Raw genomic sequence first — 17,476 nt, forward strand, 5'->3', positions numbered from 1 at the left:
GGTTCTTTCAACACAAATATTATTAGGAATTATTTTCAGTATCATATAAAACATTTTTTAGAACTTTGGCTATGTGCATCTTAGATGCAAAGACCAGAGATGTAATTCATCTTCCTTATCTAAAATACAAATCATTTTGGGGGCTTTTGGCACACGGGTAACTGATTTCTTGATGAATACATAAATTCTAGATCAAGACACCACATTTGTTTTTTTTCCAGGGGTGAATTGTGCGCCCCCCCCCCCCCCCCCAAAAAAAAAAAAATCAAGTACCATGCCATCACCTTATTACAAGCTGAAAATAGTACAATCCCCAATGGAAAATGTCACTTTTTCAACCCGCTGCTCATGGAACGTCCTCAGAATTTAATAACATTTTATTCAAATTCAAAGAGGGAGAATCCGGAAATTCTCTATACACTCCCATGAACCATAACTGTTTATTCAAGTTGCAGTTTTTTTTTTGACGCACTGATAATTCAATACACTTTGACACGCAAGAAGGCATTTTGAAGAGACGCTGAATTACCCTTATCATTCGTATGGTTCAGGCTTGGGTTTCATCCTTTCCTTGCTTCTGACTAAAGGGTACTGTTGTTGTTGTTGTTGTTTAATACCTCACATTGGTCATAGCTTGCTGCGATTTGAGAGTTCTTTGTTCAGCTGATCCCTCAGTACTCTTCTTAGCAGCTTGTTCGAAGCTGTTCTTGGGAACTCAGGAACTATTTTGACATAGCTCACCTGCCAAGATGATAAAATGATTCCAATGACCTCAGGACATATGTCACATCTCACTATCTAGGCTTAACATCAGAAACTAGTAAAATCTTACCTTGAAAAGAGGATTAAGGTTCTTCTGGATTGCTCTCTGGAACTTGCTCTTTAGAACATTTGCATCACATGGTGCCGATCTATCTTTTAGCACAGCCAAGATAGCCAGCTGCTCTGGTCCCCCACCAGCAGGTTTAATGCTAACTGCTGCTGTTTCTAGTAGAGCCTCATCGGCTCTATTACATATCCTCTCTATTTCCACTGAACTTGTCTGTTCATAAGACAAGAGCAGTATTTATTTAGTTTCATAAAATGCATGGGTGATAACAAGTGCTTGAATATGTTGCAATTGGGAGGACCAACCTTAATTCCTCCAAGATTCATAGTGTCATCTGCTCTTCCCTGTACAACATAGTAACCACCAACTGTCCTTCGGATTATATCTCCATGCCGTCGAAGTTGCTGCAGTTCCATTACAACATATGAGCTAATGTCAATCTGGCTAAACTTGTATGCAACTGGATTCATTTGGTTCATCAAAGAATAATCGACTGTTCATCTAGCAATCTTAATGGAGAAGAGACAAGGAAGTCCATAACTTCATACCCTTCCATTGTAAATGGGCATTCCATCAAAATAAACCTTGTTGTTGTCAGCATTGAGAAGCCGATCCGTAGCACCAAAATACAAAGGGAAGAGGCCCACTTCTCCAGCACAAGGTACATTTTCAGGCTATCATTGACAAATCAAATGGTTATGCTTCAATTATAATGCCATAATACAGATGTTTTAGGGAAGATGCTTACATATGGAGTTCCTTGTTCATCAAGTATGACAAACCCAGTGGACATGGATGCGCCACTAAAAGCTCCAAAAGCTTGTGGACGCAAAAGACTGCCTTGAATGTATGACGATGCTAGCTCAGTACCACCACAGCATTCAATAATGGGCTTGTAAGAGGCACGAGAAGATAGCCAAAGATCATCATCAATATCAGAAGCCTCTCCTGTTGTGGAGAGTACCCTGCAATTATAATACCACTATAACTACCATTCAGACTGATGAATCTGAGAGCCTTCTGACAGTGTAAGGATGACTCACCTGATTTTGGTCCAGTCAAGCCCTTTAGTAAAATTCCCAGCTTTCCATGACTTCACTAAGCTAGGCACACTTCCTAATACAGTAACACCAGCATCCTGCAAAATAAGTTGCAGAGCATGATCAGTTCATGTTTCTTTTCAAACATAAGCATTTGGCAAACCTCTAGCTGATTTATGGAGAAAAAGGGGCTCAAAGAAACAACGTCTGGGAGCAAAATCAGTTTTTCAGGTAAAGCACACTATTCAGCACTCACTAACCAGCAGACTATTCAGCACTCACTAACCAGTATAGGCACGCTGTACTCAAATGCGAAATACATATCACATATATACTAGATTCAAAGGAAGTAATGATAAACAAATCATAATTGGAATTTTGTTTTTTAAGAAAATCAAAAGCGATTTTGAATTTTGAGGTTTGATTTTCAAGAATAATTTGAGATTGTTCTTTTACCTGTCTTATTAGTTATTAGCAGTTTAGCACCCATGGAAAGGGAGCCAGACAACCAAAGTAATAAAGAAAACCCCTAAATTTAAAATTCAAAACTAGTTTTAGATTATAACCCAAAGCTCAACCAAGCAGGGTCTCAAATTCTACATAATTACAATTTACAGTGCATACAAGAAGCAATGATAAAATATAAATCTTCTTTAGCATTTCAAAGCAAGTGAAGGTGAAAAGTACATCCTATGTACCTGTACAAACTTGCAGAAACCACGTCCAAGTGGTGATCCATGATACAGAGCCAACGCTGCACCACTTAAAAAGCATGAGTACAAGAGTATAGGTCCCATAACCCATCCAAGATTAGTAGGCCAACAAAATATGTCCTGTGGCCGGATATCTAAATGCGCCCATGTATCAGATGCACATCTTATTGGACAAAGTTGTGACCATGGGATAGCTTTTGGTTCTCCTGCACAAAAATAAAGCAACAAAAAATCAGGGGTGAACGAAAGCAAAATCAGGGGAAACAATGAAATAGTGTCAACATTCTCTGTACCAGTTGTCCCTGAAGAAAATAGTATATTAGTTAGTGCGGCAGAAGATTGATAAACTGTGGGATAAATGGACGGACTGCAAATCCAAGAGATAGTGTCAGTCATATCAAGAAATTAGTAAAGAAAAAACAACATTTATGTGTTCCTTTTTTTTCCATGGAAAGAAGATACACTTATCCAAAGCCATCTAAATTGCAGATTATGAACGTTTATTTCTGTATAAGGGATGGACCAAAGTATACCTTCCAGCAGCACGAGAAAGAAAATCTTCCCAGGACACATCACCATTCCTTAGTGCAACTCCAAGAAAGCCTCCAGATGCAGGGATTACAATAGCTTTAGATGAAGTCCCTTTCACAACACGGCTGAAGAATGGAATTATTATGAAATATTTTATCTGTTCTGTGAATTATCGTTCTGATTGAAATGTACTGTGAATTATCTGGTACTTAAGTACTTTTTAGTTCCACAAGAGAAAATCTATGCTGAACTTTAAAATCATAAAGGGAATATTTTCATTCACATGATAATGTCCTACTTAACTTCAAACTAAGAAAACAGTAAAATATAAAAGAAAAGAAAAATGCTAAGTGTATTATGTTATCAGAACACAAAACCAAACTGAATGAACTGATCAATCATACATTCATACCTGTATAGTGGAACCTTCTTCCCTCCTCTTACTATGAAATCCTGAAATCTCATGAAGTTTAGATGAAGCGCTACTTTAGTGTTAATGACTATATCATGAAAGATTTGTTAATGTCCTACCTGAGTAAAAATTGCTTTAGCCTTTGACACACTCATGCGAGTACCAATCTCCTGAGGTGCAAAACTGTCTGCTATTGATACAACAGCATAACCACCCAGAACAATAGCCAAATATATGATGACTGCATTGCATGTCATAGGCATGTCTATTGCAATTCGATCCCCCTTTTGGAACATGGTATCAAGCACAGTAGCAACTGTACTGAAAACACCAAAAGCAACAAAAGAATGGTGATGATTCAGAATAAGTCATGGCAAAGCTCAGTGCCTTTTTGCATGGTTCTTACTGTTAGTTTGATAACATATACATACATCACTTGATCACGAAGCTCCTTCAATGACATACGATTCACTGGATAATCATCAAGACCCTCATCCCTCCAAACAATAGCTGTGCTGTCATCTGTCCTGTTCTGGGAAGGCCAAGGTAGCAGACAGCATTCAGCAATATTAAGCACTGCACCTTGGAACCATGTTCCCCCTTTCCTTGATTTATCTGATGCATCTAGAATTGACTTTGGTTCTTGTTGGAACTTGATGGAGAGCTCCTTCAGCACCATTGACCAGTAGGCCTAAGAAAGGATAACCTGAGAGGCTAGGATCAAAATGTTTGGAAACTTAAACTATCTATTTAAAAAATAAAATTCAGATATCCACTCCAATGAGCTGTAAAGAAATGACCTTTTGGTTGCTTACTTTAAACCGAGGAGTTGACTAGTTAATTAAAGAAGGCAACTGACCTCTTGATGCTCTACAGAGAACTTGTGGAAAAGGTGAAAACTTGAAGTTGGGTCCTTATATGATGATCCTAACACCCTAGGTCCATTTGCTTCCATCAGTCTACCAAGATTTGTTTGCTTAGTGTCAATCCTGTAACAGTTCAAACACTTTGTCATTAAGTAGAGAAATCATGCACTGATTATCGTGCTCAATACAGTTACTCGATATGAAAAGCTCAAATCAACAAAAGAAAATCGTATCGCTGATAGAGTCACACTAGAAATTAAGCAGGACGATATCAACAAAAGCCTGAACCTTTGCATACACTGAATGACGGAAAATGGCCAATGTCAGTTGGCACTAGAGAACTGCAGTGCTCGTCTCCGCAGGAAAGGGGCGGCGTGACTTACCGCGACGGGAACCAGTACGGCGGCGGGCCCCGAGCGGCGCGGTCCCAGCCGGCGTAGACGGAGTAGTAGACGAGCTGGTGGAGCGCGTGGGGGTGCTCCGGCCGCATCACCCCCGCCGCCGCCACGGCCTCCCACACGGCGTCAGGCCCACCGGACGCCGCGCCGCCGGCGCTGACGGCGGAGCGGAGCGCCGCGACGAAGGCGCCCGCGTCGGCCGCAGACAACCCCGCGGCCGTCTCCACGTCCCGCGGCTGGATCTCCCACACGCTCCCCCTCGCCGTGGCCGCCATGGATGGCTCCCCCGCACGCCTCTCGCCCGGCCTCGCCTCCTACCCCTCCCCTCTCTCTGCGCATTTAATTGGATTTCGTAGCTGGAGAGACTCCCGGAGGAGGGCGAGGTGGACGGGTAGTAGGTAGCATGTCTGGTGCGTGCGCGTTTGTGTTTGGTAGCTCCGCCTCAGCGCCGAGCTGAGCTGACGTCGGCGTGCAGCGGAACAGCTCTGTCTGTTGCGCCTTCGCTAGAGACGACGGCGCGCCGTCCATCGCGGCCGGTGAAGACGGAGGAGCGAAGCACGCCGGAGACGGGCGAGGTGAACGGCGACGAGTGGTCCAGGAACGACGATGCATCGGGTCCTCTCGCTTGTCCAGCTGCTGACGTGGCTGATAAGTTGTCGTGGGGCCCGCCGCGAGCTCCCGCCACTTTGCAGCCACAAGTTCGTTGCGCCGCGCTCCGGCTCCCCACGCGGAAGCCATGGATCCACTCCCCCTCCTCCTGCGCCCCCGCGCGCGCCCTGCGCTCCCCCTCCGCGACGGCGTCCCCCGGGTGGCGCCACCTCGACGGACGTGGAGGCGCGCCGCCGCCAGCGGCGGCGGCGCTCGGCGGCGGCTGACGTCTGTGGCGGCAGTGGCGGCCGACACGCCGCGGGCGGAGGAGGCGCCGTCGCCGTCGCCGTCGGGGGAGGAGCGGTTCGACTGGCTGGACCAGTGGTACCCGGTGGCGCCCGTCTGCGACCTCGACCCGAGCTCGCCGCACGGGAAGACGGTGCTGGGCCTCCGCATCGTCGCCTGGTTCGACCGTACCACCGGCGGCGACGGGGCCGGCGAGTGGCGCGTGTTCGACGACGCGTGCCCGCACCGCCTCGCGCCGCTCTCCGAGGGCCGCGTTGACGACAAGGGCCGGCTCCAGTGCGTCTACCATGGCTGGTGCTTCGACGGCCGCGGCTCCTGCCAGTTCATCCCGCAGGCCCCCGCCCTCGGCCCACCCGTACTATCCTCTCCACTCCTCCATCAATCGACATTACAAACAAGATAATCAAAACATTGTCAAGATCAATGGAGTTCTTGGATGGATGAATGGCAGGTGCACAAGAACAGCAAGGCGTGCGTGGCGTCGTACCCGTGCGTGGTGCAGAACAACATCCTGTGGTTCTACCCGAGGTCGGAGCCGGAGCACAGCGACGTGCTGCGGAGGAAGCGGCCACCATTCATCCCGGAGATCGACGACCCGTCCTTCGTCACCGTCTACGGCGTCAGGGACCTCCCCTACGGGTACAGAAATCCCAAACCCATCCTCCCAAATCTTTCATGTCGCGCCATTGGCAGGCAGCTTGCTATACCATGGCTGGCTCCATTGCAATGCAGGTACGACGTGTTGGTGGAGAACCTCATGGACCCTGCTCACGTCCCCTACGCGCACAAGGGCCTGATGCGCATCCGCAAGAAGGAAGATCCAGGCAGATATGTTCCTCATCTTCTATGGCATGATCAAATTCTCTTCCTCCAATTTTGCACTACAGTTTAATCTGTTCTTTTAGTCTAGTGCAATGCTCTGACTGACGCCATTATCTTTTTGCTTTTGCTTACACTTATAAGCCAAAATTTAATTTTTCAACTTTAAAGTTGATTTTGGATTTTTTCACAGAAATTTATTTTTCAGCCTTAGTTTTTACACATAGATTATTTTTGATTGCAAATATGTCATCATCCCCTGACTGGCTACCGGCGCATTTCGCAATGCTCAACTGAGACACTGATTCAGAACGATCATCTCCTCTCCACAGTTGAGTTCGACAAGGAAGGCGGCGGCCCGATCAAGATGATGATAGAGGAGGCCAACATCGAGGGGTTCCGGTCGCCGCAAGAAAGAGGCTACTTCAAGTTTGTCGCGCCCTGCACCTTCTACGGCTCGCCGCTACGCACCGAGACAGAGGTACCAGACTAGTACCAGTCTCCCTTCTGCCATGGCATCCATGGTTCAAGCTCATATTGGCATTGGTGCAGGATGATGAGGGCAAGAAGAAGAAGAAGCAGCCCACGGTAATGCTGGTGTTCTTGTGCATCCCAGTGGCACCGGGAAGGAGCAGGTTGGTCTGGGCGTTCCCGCGTAACGTCGGCGTCTGGCTGGACAAGATCATACCACGCTGGTACTACCACATCGGGCAGAACTCCATCTTGGATTCCGACATCTACCTGCTCCATATTGAGGTGACATATGTCTTCAGCTGAAAGCCTGAAACCGAATGATTCATCATTCATGCTATCTCTAGTCTGATTTCATGGATGCAATTAGCACATCTGGCATTTTTCATTCTTGATTCTTGAATTGAAGAATTGATCCTTATCGCAGGAGCGCAATTTTGCCGCGGTTGGCCTTGATAACTGGGAGAAGGCTTGCTATGTTCCCACATCATCCGACAACATGATCATCAGCTTTCGGAACTGGTTCAGAAAATACTGCAAGCATCAGGTTGGATGGGCAACCCCAATGGTTAATCAGCTGCCACCAACTCCAACCAAAGATCAGCTCATGGAGAGGTAAACACCAAACCAAAACCTGCCTGTGCTCTGTTTGATCTTGCAAACTGACCTGAAACATGGGAAACACAAAAAGTATGGAGACACGTGAATCACTCGAAAAAATTTAATCTATCAATCGATTTTGTTAGAGGTTGGATTGAAATCGATCGGTATCAAAGGAAATCAAACAAAGTAGCCTATGGACAGACACAAATCTTAAAGCAAATCTAATGGACAGAAAAAATGATTGATAGATTGAAAATTTTCAAGCGATCGACAAATAGCAAATCTGAAAAAGTATCGTAAGAGAAATTCAGTGACCGTCTTTGCCGGTTCTTGTGACGCCATCGATCAACAGGTACTGGTCGCATGTGATGCAGTGCACGAGCTGCAGCGCCGCTCTGAAGTGGATGAGGTCGCTGGAGGTCGCCTTGCAGGTTGCGTCGGTTGCCGTCGTCGGGTTCCTCGCCGTTGCCAAGGAGACGCTGGTCACCTCGGTTGTCCAGAGAGCCGCCGTCGTGGCGGCGGCCGTGCTGTGCTTCGCTGCCTCCCGCTGGCTTGCCAACTTCATCGAGAAGAACTTCTATTTCCAGGACTACGTCCACGCTCACAAGTGATCACCCATGCATCCTGGAAACCTGCCCCCATTTTTGGGAATAATTATTTTTTTATATTTTTGTTGCTAGGAATTCCTAGCTTGTAATTGAGCAGCTTAAAAATTGTATAGAAAACAAAACCCTCGATAAGATAGCATCTGTATATACAAATAGTCATCCTTCAAACCCTGGCTTATGATTTTTGAATATATATATATTCTTAAAACTACAAAAAAATATTTTAAATAATAATCAACTAAAAAGTTATAGAATTTGTCAAGATCTACGACTTTAGTATAGAGCTCGTCTCCAACGGTCGTCTTTGGTAATGTAGATTTAAGATTTTATAAAATGTATTTGAGATCTTATAACAAATATTTAGACCTCTAAATAATTTTAAATGAAACTTTGCCAATACGAAGTGTAGATCTCATCCTTCTCTACAAGTTTAATATGCATTTTGACTCAATCCAACTTTATATGATATGTTTAAAAATTATAAAAGCAATATGTATCAGACCGTACCAGAAATTTTGTGTTTAGTGCCCTCTCACCCTCTAGGAGGTCGTTAAAGGGTCTAAATGCAATTTTTCTCTTACACTAATGAATATTAACTGTTACGTCATATTTAACGCTCTTACGTTAGAAATAATAAAATATATTTTATTGATATTTTACAATCATTACAATCATATCTTCTCAGTTTGTTTCGTTCCATTCTCTTAACATTGGAGGTTGACATATAGAGTAATGAGAGTATGCGTTAGAACAAATTTTTCTTTTAAATACTTTATTTTCTGGACGAAGGATGATATAGACTATCCGTTAGGAATGCTCTTTTTACATAAATTTTATAATATTTTATTTCTCCAACTAACCTCGTACTGTAACACTTGTACTTTTACTACATTACTTTTTTTGCAAAAAAAAAAAAAGGTAAATCCTAACGAACGAACACTATTTTGCTATTCTGCCAACCATTTGGAGCGTGTGACACTCCAACAACCCGAGGTAGCTCCTTCCTGTAATGGCAACGTTGGCGCCCTCCAGGTCCAGGGGAAACCATTTCGACTGGTGGCTATTTCCTTTAATTTAGTACTTAGCTTTTATGTTCGTTGACACAGCAGTGGACACTATCATAAGCTTTTATGTTGTCCTTGATCGCTCACATATCTCCCTCACATGTACTGTTACCAATATCCCACCAAAACCACCAAATGTTCCAAATCTAACTATTTCTTGTCTGATAGCTTCCAGAGTCCCGCCATTATTTTATTTATTAGCAGAGGTTTAGTCACTCAACTTAATCGCCATTATTTTATTTATTAGCAGAGGTTTAGTCACTTAACTTAAATCTAGTATGCTCCATTTGCAAACTTCCAGCGCACTTCATCTACACTCAAAACATTTGGTTCCCATCGTCTCGCTTCTGCAACTGCTGGTAAGATAAATTAAACTCGAATTTTAAAGCTTGAGTTTGGAGTTAATTATATAGTTCTTCATCATAATTTATTTTACAACACTTGTTTTTGAATCGTTATGGACGTGTATATGATAATTTTAGTTATAAACTATTTTTTATTTACAAATAAACTATTTTATATTTTTCTTAAAAAAAAGGTAGGAGCCGATGCCCACCGTCCTGCAGAACGACCTTCGTTATACCTCTATGGTAAGTAAAGTGCTAGGCAGGCTGATTGTCCCATCTAAACTAAAAACATTTGGTTCAATTGCTCGTAAGATAAAACTTGAATTTAAAAAATAGGTTTGGAATTAACTCTATAGTTTTTTATGTAGTTTATTTTGGAGCACTTGCTTTTGAATAGTTATGACATGCATATTAAATTTTTATTCATAGGCTATTTTTCATTTACAAATAAGATATTTCATTTTTTATATTAAAAACGAAATGATAGGGGCTGATGCCTACAGTCGTGCAGAAGGACCTTCCTTGATTGTTAGACCTCTAAGGTAAGTAGTTAAGTGCTAGGCAGACTGATTCTTCACGAGCTAGTAGTGGTGAAAATTCTTCCTCGAAAATGGTAAATATGAAAACGAAGGTGATATCGAATGCATCTAAAACATTATCACTCTATTTTTTTTCTTATGTTTATACTTACACACTAAAATTTAAATTTTTAACTTTAAATTTAGAGTTGATTTTAGGTTTTTCATCAAAATTTATTTTTGATCCCTGGCTTTTAGTTCTATATGAATACGTATATAAAATTTTAATTTATAAATTATTTTTTGTTTACGACTTTTTTCCGCAAAACAAGCAGAAATAACCCAAACAATCACCCTAGACTAGGAGAAACATGTCGGTCTCTATCAGAGATTAATTAATTTCGTGAACAGCGAATCGATAATATTGAATAGAGTTAGGTACCCCAAGCACCTAAAGAGGTCTCCAGGCGCTCATGATAAGCAAAGATCAATAGTACATCCAACTACTCGTTCCAATTTATCTATAATCAACTAATCTAATAGCTAATTTATATAATAGTTAACTACAAAATATTAATACAGGGCCTCATATGTATACACACTAAGCGTTTTAGAGTTCGTGCTGTAGCTAGCTATGAGTAGTCCACTGCTCTCTCTTTTTTCTCTTTAAAATATATTTATAACCGACTTATAGTCTGCAACTGTACAAGGAATGATCATGCAGGGGACATCGACGCATGGGATGAATAGATGATTGCGGAATCATGAACAGAAAAAGAAAAGAAAAGATGACACGAACCACCAACCGATTTGTTGCGAGATCCGCCTCAACCCTACAAGAATCACACTGCACCTCGAGCTTCAAATATTCAGCTTCGCGCGCCATAATTAACCTGCACTGCACGTAGGTGATAGCGAGGCAGCCATGGCTCCCGCCTCCCAGCTCCTCCTGCTCCCCGGCGCGCGTCCCGCCGCCGCTTCGCTGCCGCCCCTCCGCCAAGGCATTGCCAGGGCGAGCATCGCCGCCGGCGGCGGCCTGGTGCCACCGCGGCGTCGGGGGTGGGGCAGTGGCGCTGGCGCGGCGTGGCGGGCGCCGACGGCAGTCTCGCCCGTGGCGGCCGACGAGATGAAGGCACCGCCGGCGGCGGCAGAGGATGAGGAGCGGTTCGACTGGCTGGACCAGTGGTATCCCGTAGCTCCGGTCTGCGACCTCGACCCACGCGCCCCGCACGGGAGGACGGTGCTGGGGCTCCGCGTCGTCGCCTGGTTCGACGGCGGCGAGTGGCGCGTGATGGACGACATGTGCCCGCACCGCCTCGCGCCGCTCTCCGAGGGCCGCGTCGACGCCGAGGGCCGCCTCCAGTGCGTCTACCATGGCTGGTGCTTCGACGGCCGCGGCGCCTGCCAGTTCATCCCCCAGGCCCCCGCCCTCGGCCCATCCGTATTCTCCTCTCCTCTCCTCCATAGATCAAAACTTAGTCAAGATCGATCAATGGAGTTCTTGGATGAATGGCAGGTGCACAAGAACAGCAAGGCGTGCGTGGCTTCGTACCCGAGCGTGGTGCAGAACAGCATCCTGTGGTTCTACCCGAGGACGGAGCCGGAGCACAGCGACGTGCTGCGGAGGAAGCGGCCGCCGTACTTCCCGGACCTCGACGACCCCTCCTTCGTCACCGTCTACGGCGTCAGGGACTTCCTCCTCGGGTACAGGAACCCTCGAGCCGTTCCTTCTCCGAAGTGATAGCTCGGCTGCTTGACCGATATATACACACACCATGGCTGGCTGGCTCCATGGCAATGCAGGTACGACGTGTTGGTGGAGAACCTCATGGACCCTGCTCACGTCCCCTACGCGCACAAGGGGCTATTCCCTGAGTTCCAAGACAAGGAAGATCCCGGCAGATATGTTCCCCCCCTCTCTCTCATAACACGATCAGACTTCTACTCCCTCCGGTTCAGCGTTGCCTTTTAAATCTATGTTTAACCGTTAGTCTTATTTAATACTTTTATCTAAATATGTAAAATTATAAGTCTTGTTTAAAGTTAACAGAACAATGCTTCGGTCCAACAAAAAATACATCAAGGTACCAAATCATTTCTCACCATTGGATTTAGCTGAGTAGGATGTGCGCCGTAGATCCAACGATCAGAAACGATTTGGTACCGCGAGGTACCGGTATCTCAAGGTACTTTTTATTAGACTGTAAAATTGCTCTAACAAAATAATTAATAAATATATAACTTTTTAAATAAGACGAATGATCAAACGCACGTATAAAAGTTAACGATATCAAATAAAGAAAAAGCGGAGGGAATCATCACCGATTCAGAACATTCATCTTCTCCACAGTTGAGTTTGACAACGAACGCGGTGGCCCGATCAAGATGAAGATAGAGGAGGCGAACATGGAGGGGTTCCTGTCGATCCAGGAGGACAACTGGGGCCAGTTTAGGTTCATCGCGCCATGCACGCTCAACCGGTCGGAGTTGCCCATCGAGACATTGGTATAAATAACATCTGGCCCTAACAAGGATCTGAATCCTTTTCTATTATGGTAGCGATATTATAATCACTGATATATGGATCCTATGGATGATAAGATCCGCATGTGTAATGACAGTGATATAATAGAAGAGGATCTCAATCCCCCTTGCAGGCATCCTGATCCCATTTTTTTTCAAGCTCAAACTAAGAACCGTCTCACAGTTGAGATTTTTGGTCATCAGGAGAAGCAGCAGCAGCAGCCACAGGGGATGCTGGTGTTCTTGTGCGTCCCTGTGGCTCCGGGAAAGAGCAGGCTGATATGGGCGTTCCCGCGGAGCGTCGATGCCTGGCCGGAGAAGATGATTCCACGGTGGTTGTATCACATGGTGTCGAACACCGTGTTGGATTCAGATTTGTACCTCCTCCATGTCGAGGTGGCCTGTTCTTCTGCTCAAACTGAATAATCAATCCATGAGTAGCCGGCCATGTATGGTTGCATTTGCATTGATGCAGTGACTCAGTGGGTATGTACTTAATTATGTCAAACTTGACCGGAAGAATTCTTCTCCAGGAGCGCAATTTCGCTGCGGCTGGCCTTGATAACTGGCACAAAGCTTGCTATGTACCCACATCATCTGATAACATGATCCTTACCTTCAGAAACTGGTTCAGAAAGTACTGTGTTAGAAACAAAGGCACAAACGAGACACGAATTTAACGTGGAAAACCCTTGCGGGAAAAACCACGGGCGCCAACCGGCAATAATCACTATGAGGATATGATTACAATGCAGGGGAAACAATGAGAACTTTTTTTTCTTCCCGTGCAGACTACAAGAGTATATATAAGGGAAAAATCTAAGAGTCCTAGTAGGATTAGGCGAAAGAATCCTATTAGGAAACTAATCCGACTCCTAGTAGGAAACAACTGGGAGAAACCTACTAGGAAACTAATCCGGATATAATTCCAGTTACAATTCGGATCACATATTTAACAATCTCCACCTTGAGACGAATTTCCTCTTGTAGCATCAAAAACATCAATCACCAATATACACCTCACAGGTCAAATTGATTGCGCGCCAAATAGTCTCTTGGACTATACCGTAACACCAACCAAGCTTGAGCAAAGCTCAAACTTAGTGGCAGGAACTGACTTTGTCATCATGTCAGCTATCCATCTATTGCTATCGGCAGAAACAATAGCCTCAGAATATGAAGAAGGTTCTGCATTACCTTCGATTTCTTGCGCCACACTCATAGCATAAGCAACTATGTTCGCTTCTTCGATCAATCTTTGAGGGGCTTTAATATTTCGCCTAGCTCTGCCTTGTGCAATAGAGTATTTTGGTGACTGCTCAACAACAGAAGAGTCTGACTCTTCAATAACCGGTGCATCTTGGTTACTAGCAATATTCTCTTTTTCTGGTACATGTACTGAACTGATCAAGTGCTCCACCTGCACGCTTGCTTTTTGCTGACTCTTAACAGGAACATTAGTAGAAGATTTATCATTCAACATAACTGTTTCATTGAAGATGACATTTCTACTAATCACAACCTTTTGGGTTTCAGGACACCATAACTTGTAGGCTTTCACACCAGAAGGATAACCAAGAAATATGCACTTAATAGCTCTAGGCTCCAATTTACCGTTGTCAACGTGAGCATAAGCAGTACAACCAAATACTTTCAGGTCTGAATAATTAGCTGGGGAACCAGACCACATCTCAATTGGAGTCTTCTTATCGATGGCATAACTGGGTGAGCGATTAATAAGATAACAAGCAGTGGAAGCAGCTTCCGCCCAAAAACGTCTAGGTAAACCTGCATTTGACAGCATACAACGGGCCTTTGAAATAATTGTCCTGTTCATACGCTCAACTACGCCGTTCTGTTGAGGTGTATGAGAAACGGTGTAGTGGCGCACAATGCCTTCTGACCTACAATATGATTTAAATTGCCTAGAACAGAACTCCATCCCATTATCAGTACGAAGGACTTTCACCTTCCTTTTAGTCTGTCTTTCCACCATAGTCTTCCACTCCTTAAATACCAAAAAAGCTTCAAATTTGTGCTTTAGAAAATAGGGCCAAACTTTTCTCGAATAATCATCAACGATAGTCATCATATAACGAGCACCTCCAAATGACCTCTTACGAGCAGGACCCCATAAGTCAGAATGCACATAATCAAGAATACCTTCAGTAGTATGTGTAGATGTGGTAAACTTCACCCTCTTGTGTTTGCCAAAGATACAATGCTCACAAAATTTCAACTTTCCGATGTTTTGTCCGTCTAGTAATCCTCTCTTGCTCAATTCTGCCAAACCAATTTCACTCATATGCCCAAGACGCATATGCCAAAGATCGGAATTTGATAATGAATCGGTAACTGCAGCAACATTACCTACTATCGTAGTACCTCGTAGATGGTACAAATCGGCAGTTTTAATGTCAGCTTTCATCACAACAAGAGAGCCTTTTGTTACCTTCAAAATTCCGTCTCCACCGGAATATCTGTACCCTTTGCGATCAAGAGTAGATAAAGAGATGAGATTTCTCTTTAAACTGGGAATATGCCGCACATCTGATAATGTTCTAATGCAGCCATCAAACATCTTGATCTGTATAGTACCAACGCCCGCAACTTTGCAGGGTGTATTATCACCCATCAAAACATTACCACCTTGTACAGGTTCATAGGTGGTAAACCAATCCCTATTAGGGCACATATGATAGGTGCATCCAGTATCAAGAAGCCACTCGTCACTGGTTTGTACACAACCAGCATAAGCAACCAGTAATTCTGCATCTGGTTTATTATCAGTAGCAACTGCGGCTTTACCTTGCTCTTCTTGCTTACCTTTCGATTTATAATTTTCCTTGTGCTTTTCTTTGTTCTGTAGCTTCCAACAATCGGAAATATCATGTCCACCTCTCTTGCAGTATTTGCATGACTTATACCTGCCTCTGGATTTTGATCTCCCGCGGTAGCCACTAGAACTTTTGTCTCTTGATTTGTTGTCTGTGTTCTTCCCTTGTTGCCTGCCCCGAACAACCAAGCTTTCTGGTTGTGAGTTAGATCCTTCAGAAGGTACCATCTTCTTCATCTTTTCTTTGGCATGCAAAGCATCATAAACTTCTTGCAAAGTTAGAGTATCACGACTATACAAGATAGTATCTCTGAAATTTGCATATGAGCTAGGCAATGAGCACAACAGAATAAGGCCTAAATCCTCTTCATCATACTTTATCTCCATGGACTCAAGGTCAGCAACAATTTCCTTGAAAGTGGAGAGATGATCCATCACAGACTCATCATCTTGCAACTTGTGCAGAAATAACTTTTGCTTCAAGTGCATCTTGCTGGTTAGATCCTTTGTCATGCATATCTGTTCCAGCTTCAACCACAGCGCGGCAGCTGTCTTCTCCTTAAGCACTTCCTGCAAAATATTATTGGATAGATGAAGATGGATATATGCCATAGCCTTACGGTCTCTCTTCTTCTCATCGTCGGACCAATCATTTGTCCTTTTGTTGTTGAATCCATCAAGCGCATCATCCAGATCTTGCTGTGCAAGAATTGCACGCATCTTCACTTGCCACAATGAGAATCTTGTGTCTCGGTCCAAAAGAGGTAGATCATACTTTAAACTCGCCATTGGGAATAAATCCTGAATCTGTTGGTATTAATATGTTGAACCCAAGCAGATACGCGAAACTCCAGTGCTCGGAACGATGCACAATAGTTGATCTGACAACTTTTGGGTACACAAGATCGGGTAAATGTAGCAATTAAATCTGGAAAGAAAAACGATACTGTTACTGTAGCTGTACTATAGCTGCTACAGTAGCGCGGATTGGACGGCACGATCTGATGGCTTGTCCTTGGAACGATCAATTTTTCTCCTGCGTGCGTGCGTCTGCTCCTTTCTTTTTCTTCTGTGCGGACGCGACGTCGAGTCGGAGTCGCCGCCGACTCCGACCTGATCTCGACGGAACGGCGATTCTGTAGATCACCGAAAAAAAGCCCGGTCAGCGGTAGCAACGTAGCGTAGATTAATCTTCGCTGCTCTGATACCACTTGTTAGAAACAAAGGCACAAACGAGACACGAATTTAACGTGGAAAACCCTTGCGGGAAAAACCACGGGCGCCAACCGGCAATAATCACTATGAGGATATGATTACAATGCAGGGGAAACAATGAGAACTTTTTTTTCTTCCCGTGCAGACTACAAGAGTATATATAAGGGGAAAATCTAAGAGTCCTAGTAGGATTAGGCGAAAGAATCCTATTAGGAAACTAATCCGACTCCTAGTAGGAAACAACTGGGAGAAACCTACTAGGAAACTAATCCGGATATAATTCCAGTTACAATTCGGATCACATATTTAACATACTGCAAGCATCAGGTTGGCTGCGCAACCCCAATGGTTGATCAGCTGCCACCAACTCCAGCCAAAGATCAGCTCATGGAGAGGTAATGCAGCAGTACTACCGCTGATGTTCTTCACAATGCACTAACCTGAAACACACAATTAGGCCGGCAAGAGAGAATTAATTCAGTGATGTTCTAAAATGGATATATTAATTATTGTTGCGACGCCATCAACAGGTACTGGTCGCATGTGATGCAGTGCACGAGCTGCAGCGCTGCACTGAAGGGGATGAGGGCGCTGGAGGTTGCCCTGCAGGTGGCGTCGGTCGCCGTCGTCGGGTTCCTCGCCGTCGCCAAGGGGGCGCTTGTCACGTCGGTTGCCCACAGAGCCGCCGTCGTGGCTGCGGCCGTGATGTGCTTCGCCGCCTCCCGCTGGCTCGCCGACTTCATCGAGAAGACCTTCTATTTCCAGGACTACGTCCATGCTTACAAGTGA

At 44.5% G+C, this 17,476-nt stretch overlaps 3 protein-coding genes across 4 annotated transcripts; 2 read left to right on the forward strand and 1 right to left on the reverse strand.

Annotated features, from left to right (window-relative positions):
* Positions 1-234: 234 nt before the first annotated feature.
* On the reverse strand, positions 235-5,338 carry LOC102703672 (probable acyl-activating enzyme 18, peroxisomal). The gene is made up of 14 exons (XM_040522880.1): positions 4,775-5,338; positions 4,385-4,514; positions 3,957-4,216; positions 3,645-3,846; positions 3,526-3,566; positions 3,116-3,238; positions 2,876-2,949; positions 2,568-2,788; positions 1,873-1,967; positions 1,578-1,794; positions 1,378-1,503; positions 1,135-1,233; positions 833-1,042; positions 235-741 (listed from the first exon to the last, which is right to left on the reverse strand). The coding sequence occupies exons 1-14, from the start codon at positions 5,062-5,064 to the stop codon at positions 628-630; spliced, it is 2,202 nt and encodes a 733-aa protein (XP_040378814.1). The 5' UTR covers positions 5,065-5,338; the 3' UTR covers positions 235-627.
* Positions 5,339-5,490: 152 nt separating this feature from the next.
* On the forward strand, positions 5,491-8,353 carry LOC102703955 (protochlorophyllide-dependent translocon component 52, chloroplastic-like). Of its 2 annotated transcripts, none has more exons than XM_006651870.3 (7): positions 5,491-6,038; positions 6,135-6,322; positions 6,416-6,511; positions 6,833-6,983; positions 7,055-7,258; positions 7,401-7,588; positions 7,929-8,353. In XM_006651870.3, exons 1-7 carry the CDS (start codon positions 5,526-5,528, stop codon positions 8,185-8,187), a joined length of 1,599 nt encoding a protein of 532 aa, XP_006651933.2. In that variant the 5' UTR covers positions 5,491-5,525; the 3' UTR covers positions 8,188-8,353. The 2 variants fall into 2 exon arrangements, with proteins under 2 accessions (XP_006651933.2, XP_040378815.1); XM_040522881.1 differs by having other exon boundaries at positions 7,951-8,077.
* Positions 8,354-10,847: 2,494 nt separating this feature from the next.
* On the forward strand, positions 10,848-17,476 carry LOC102704234 (protochlorophyllide-dependent translocon component 52, chloroplastic-like). Its single transcript, XM_040522882.1, has 9 exons — positions 10,848-11,554; positions 11,630-11,817; positions 11,917-12,015; positions 12,462-12,618; positions 12,841-13,032; positions 13,170-13,280; positions 13,819-13,821; positions 17,009-17,082; positions 17,218-17,476. Exons 1-9 carry the CDS (start codon positions 11,039-11,041, stop codon positions 17,474-17,476), a joined length of 1,599 nt encoding a protein of 532 aa, XP_040378816.1. The 5' UTR covers positions 10,848-11,038.

This window comes from Oryza brachyantha, chromosome 3 (assembly GCF_000231095.2).
Source record: "Oryza brachyantha chromosome 3, ObraRS2, whole genome shotgun sequence".
NCBI lineage: Eukaryota > Viridiplantae > Streptophyta > Magnoliopsida > Poales > Poaceae > Oryza > Oryza brachyantha.

Coding starts and splice junctions, on each gene's coding strand:
- LOC102703672 (XM_040522880.1), bottom strand. CDS start 5,064: ATGGCGGCCACGGCGAGGGGGAGCGTGTGGGAGATCCAGCCGCGGGAC. Junction 4,217..4,384: donor TCTCTGTAGAGCATCAAGAG/GTCAGTTGCCTT, acceptor ATCCTTTCTTAG/GCCTACTGGTCAATGGTGCT. Junction 742..832: donor ACCTTAATCCTCTTTTCAAG/GTAAGATTTTAC, acceptor TCATCTTGGCAG/GTGAGCTATGTCAAAATAGT.
- LOC102703955 (XM_006651870.3), top strand. CDS start 5,526: ATGGATCCACTCCCCCTCCTCCTGCGCCCCCGCGCGCGCCCTGCGCTC. Junction 6,323..6,415: donor GTCAGGGACCTCCCCTACGG/GTACAGAAATCC, acceptor ATTGCAATGCAG/GTACGACGTGTTGGTGGAGA. Junction 6,984..7,054: donor CGCTACGCACCGAGACAGAG/GTACCAGACTAG, acceptor GCATTGGTGCAG/GATGATGAGGGCAAGAAGAA.
- LOC102704234 (XM_040522882.1), top strand. CDS start 11,039: ATGGCTCCCGCCTCCCAGCTCCTCCTGCTCCCCGGCGCGCGTCCCGCC. Junction 11,818..11,916: donor GTCAGGGACTTCCTCCTCGG/GTACAGGAACCC, acceptor ATGGCAATGCAG/GTACGACGTGTTGGTGGAGA. Junction 13,033..13,169: donor TGTACCTCCTCCATGTCGAG/GTGGCCTGTTCT, acceptor ATTCTTCTCCAG/GAGCGCAATTTCGCTGCGGC.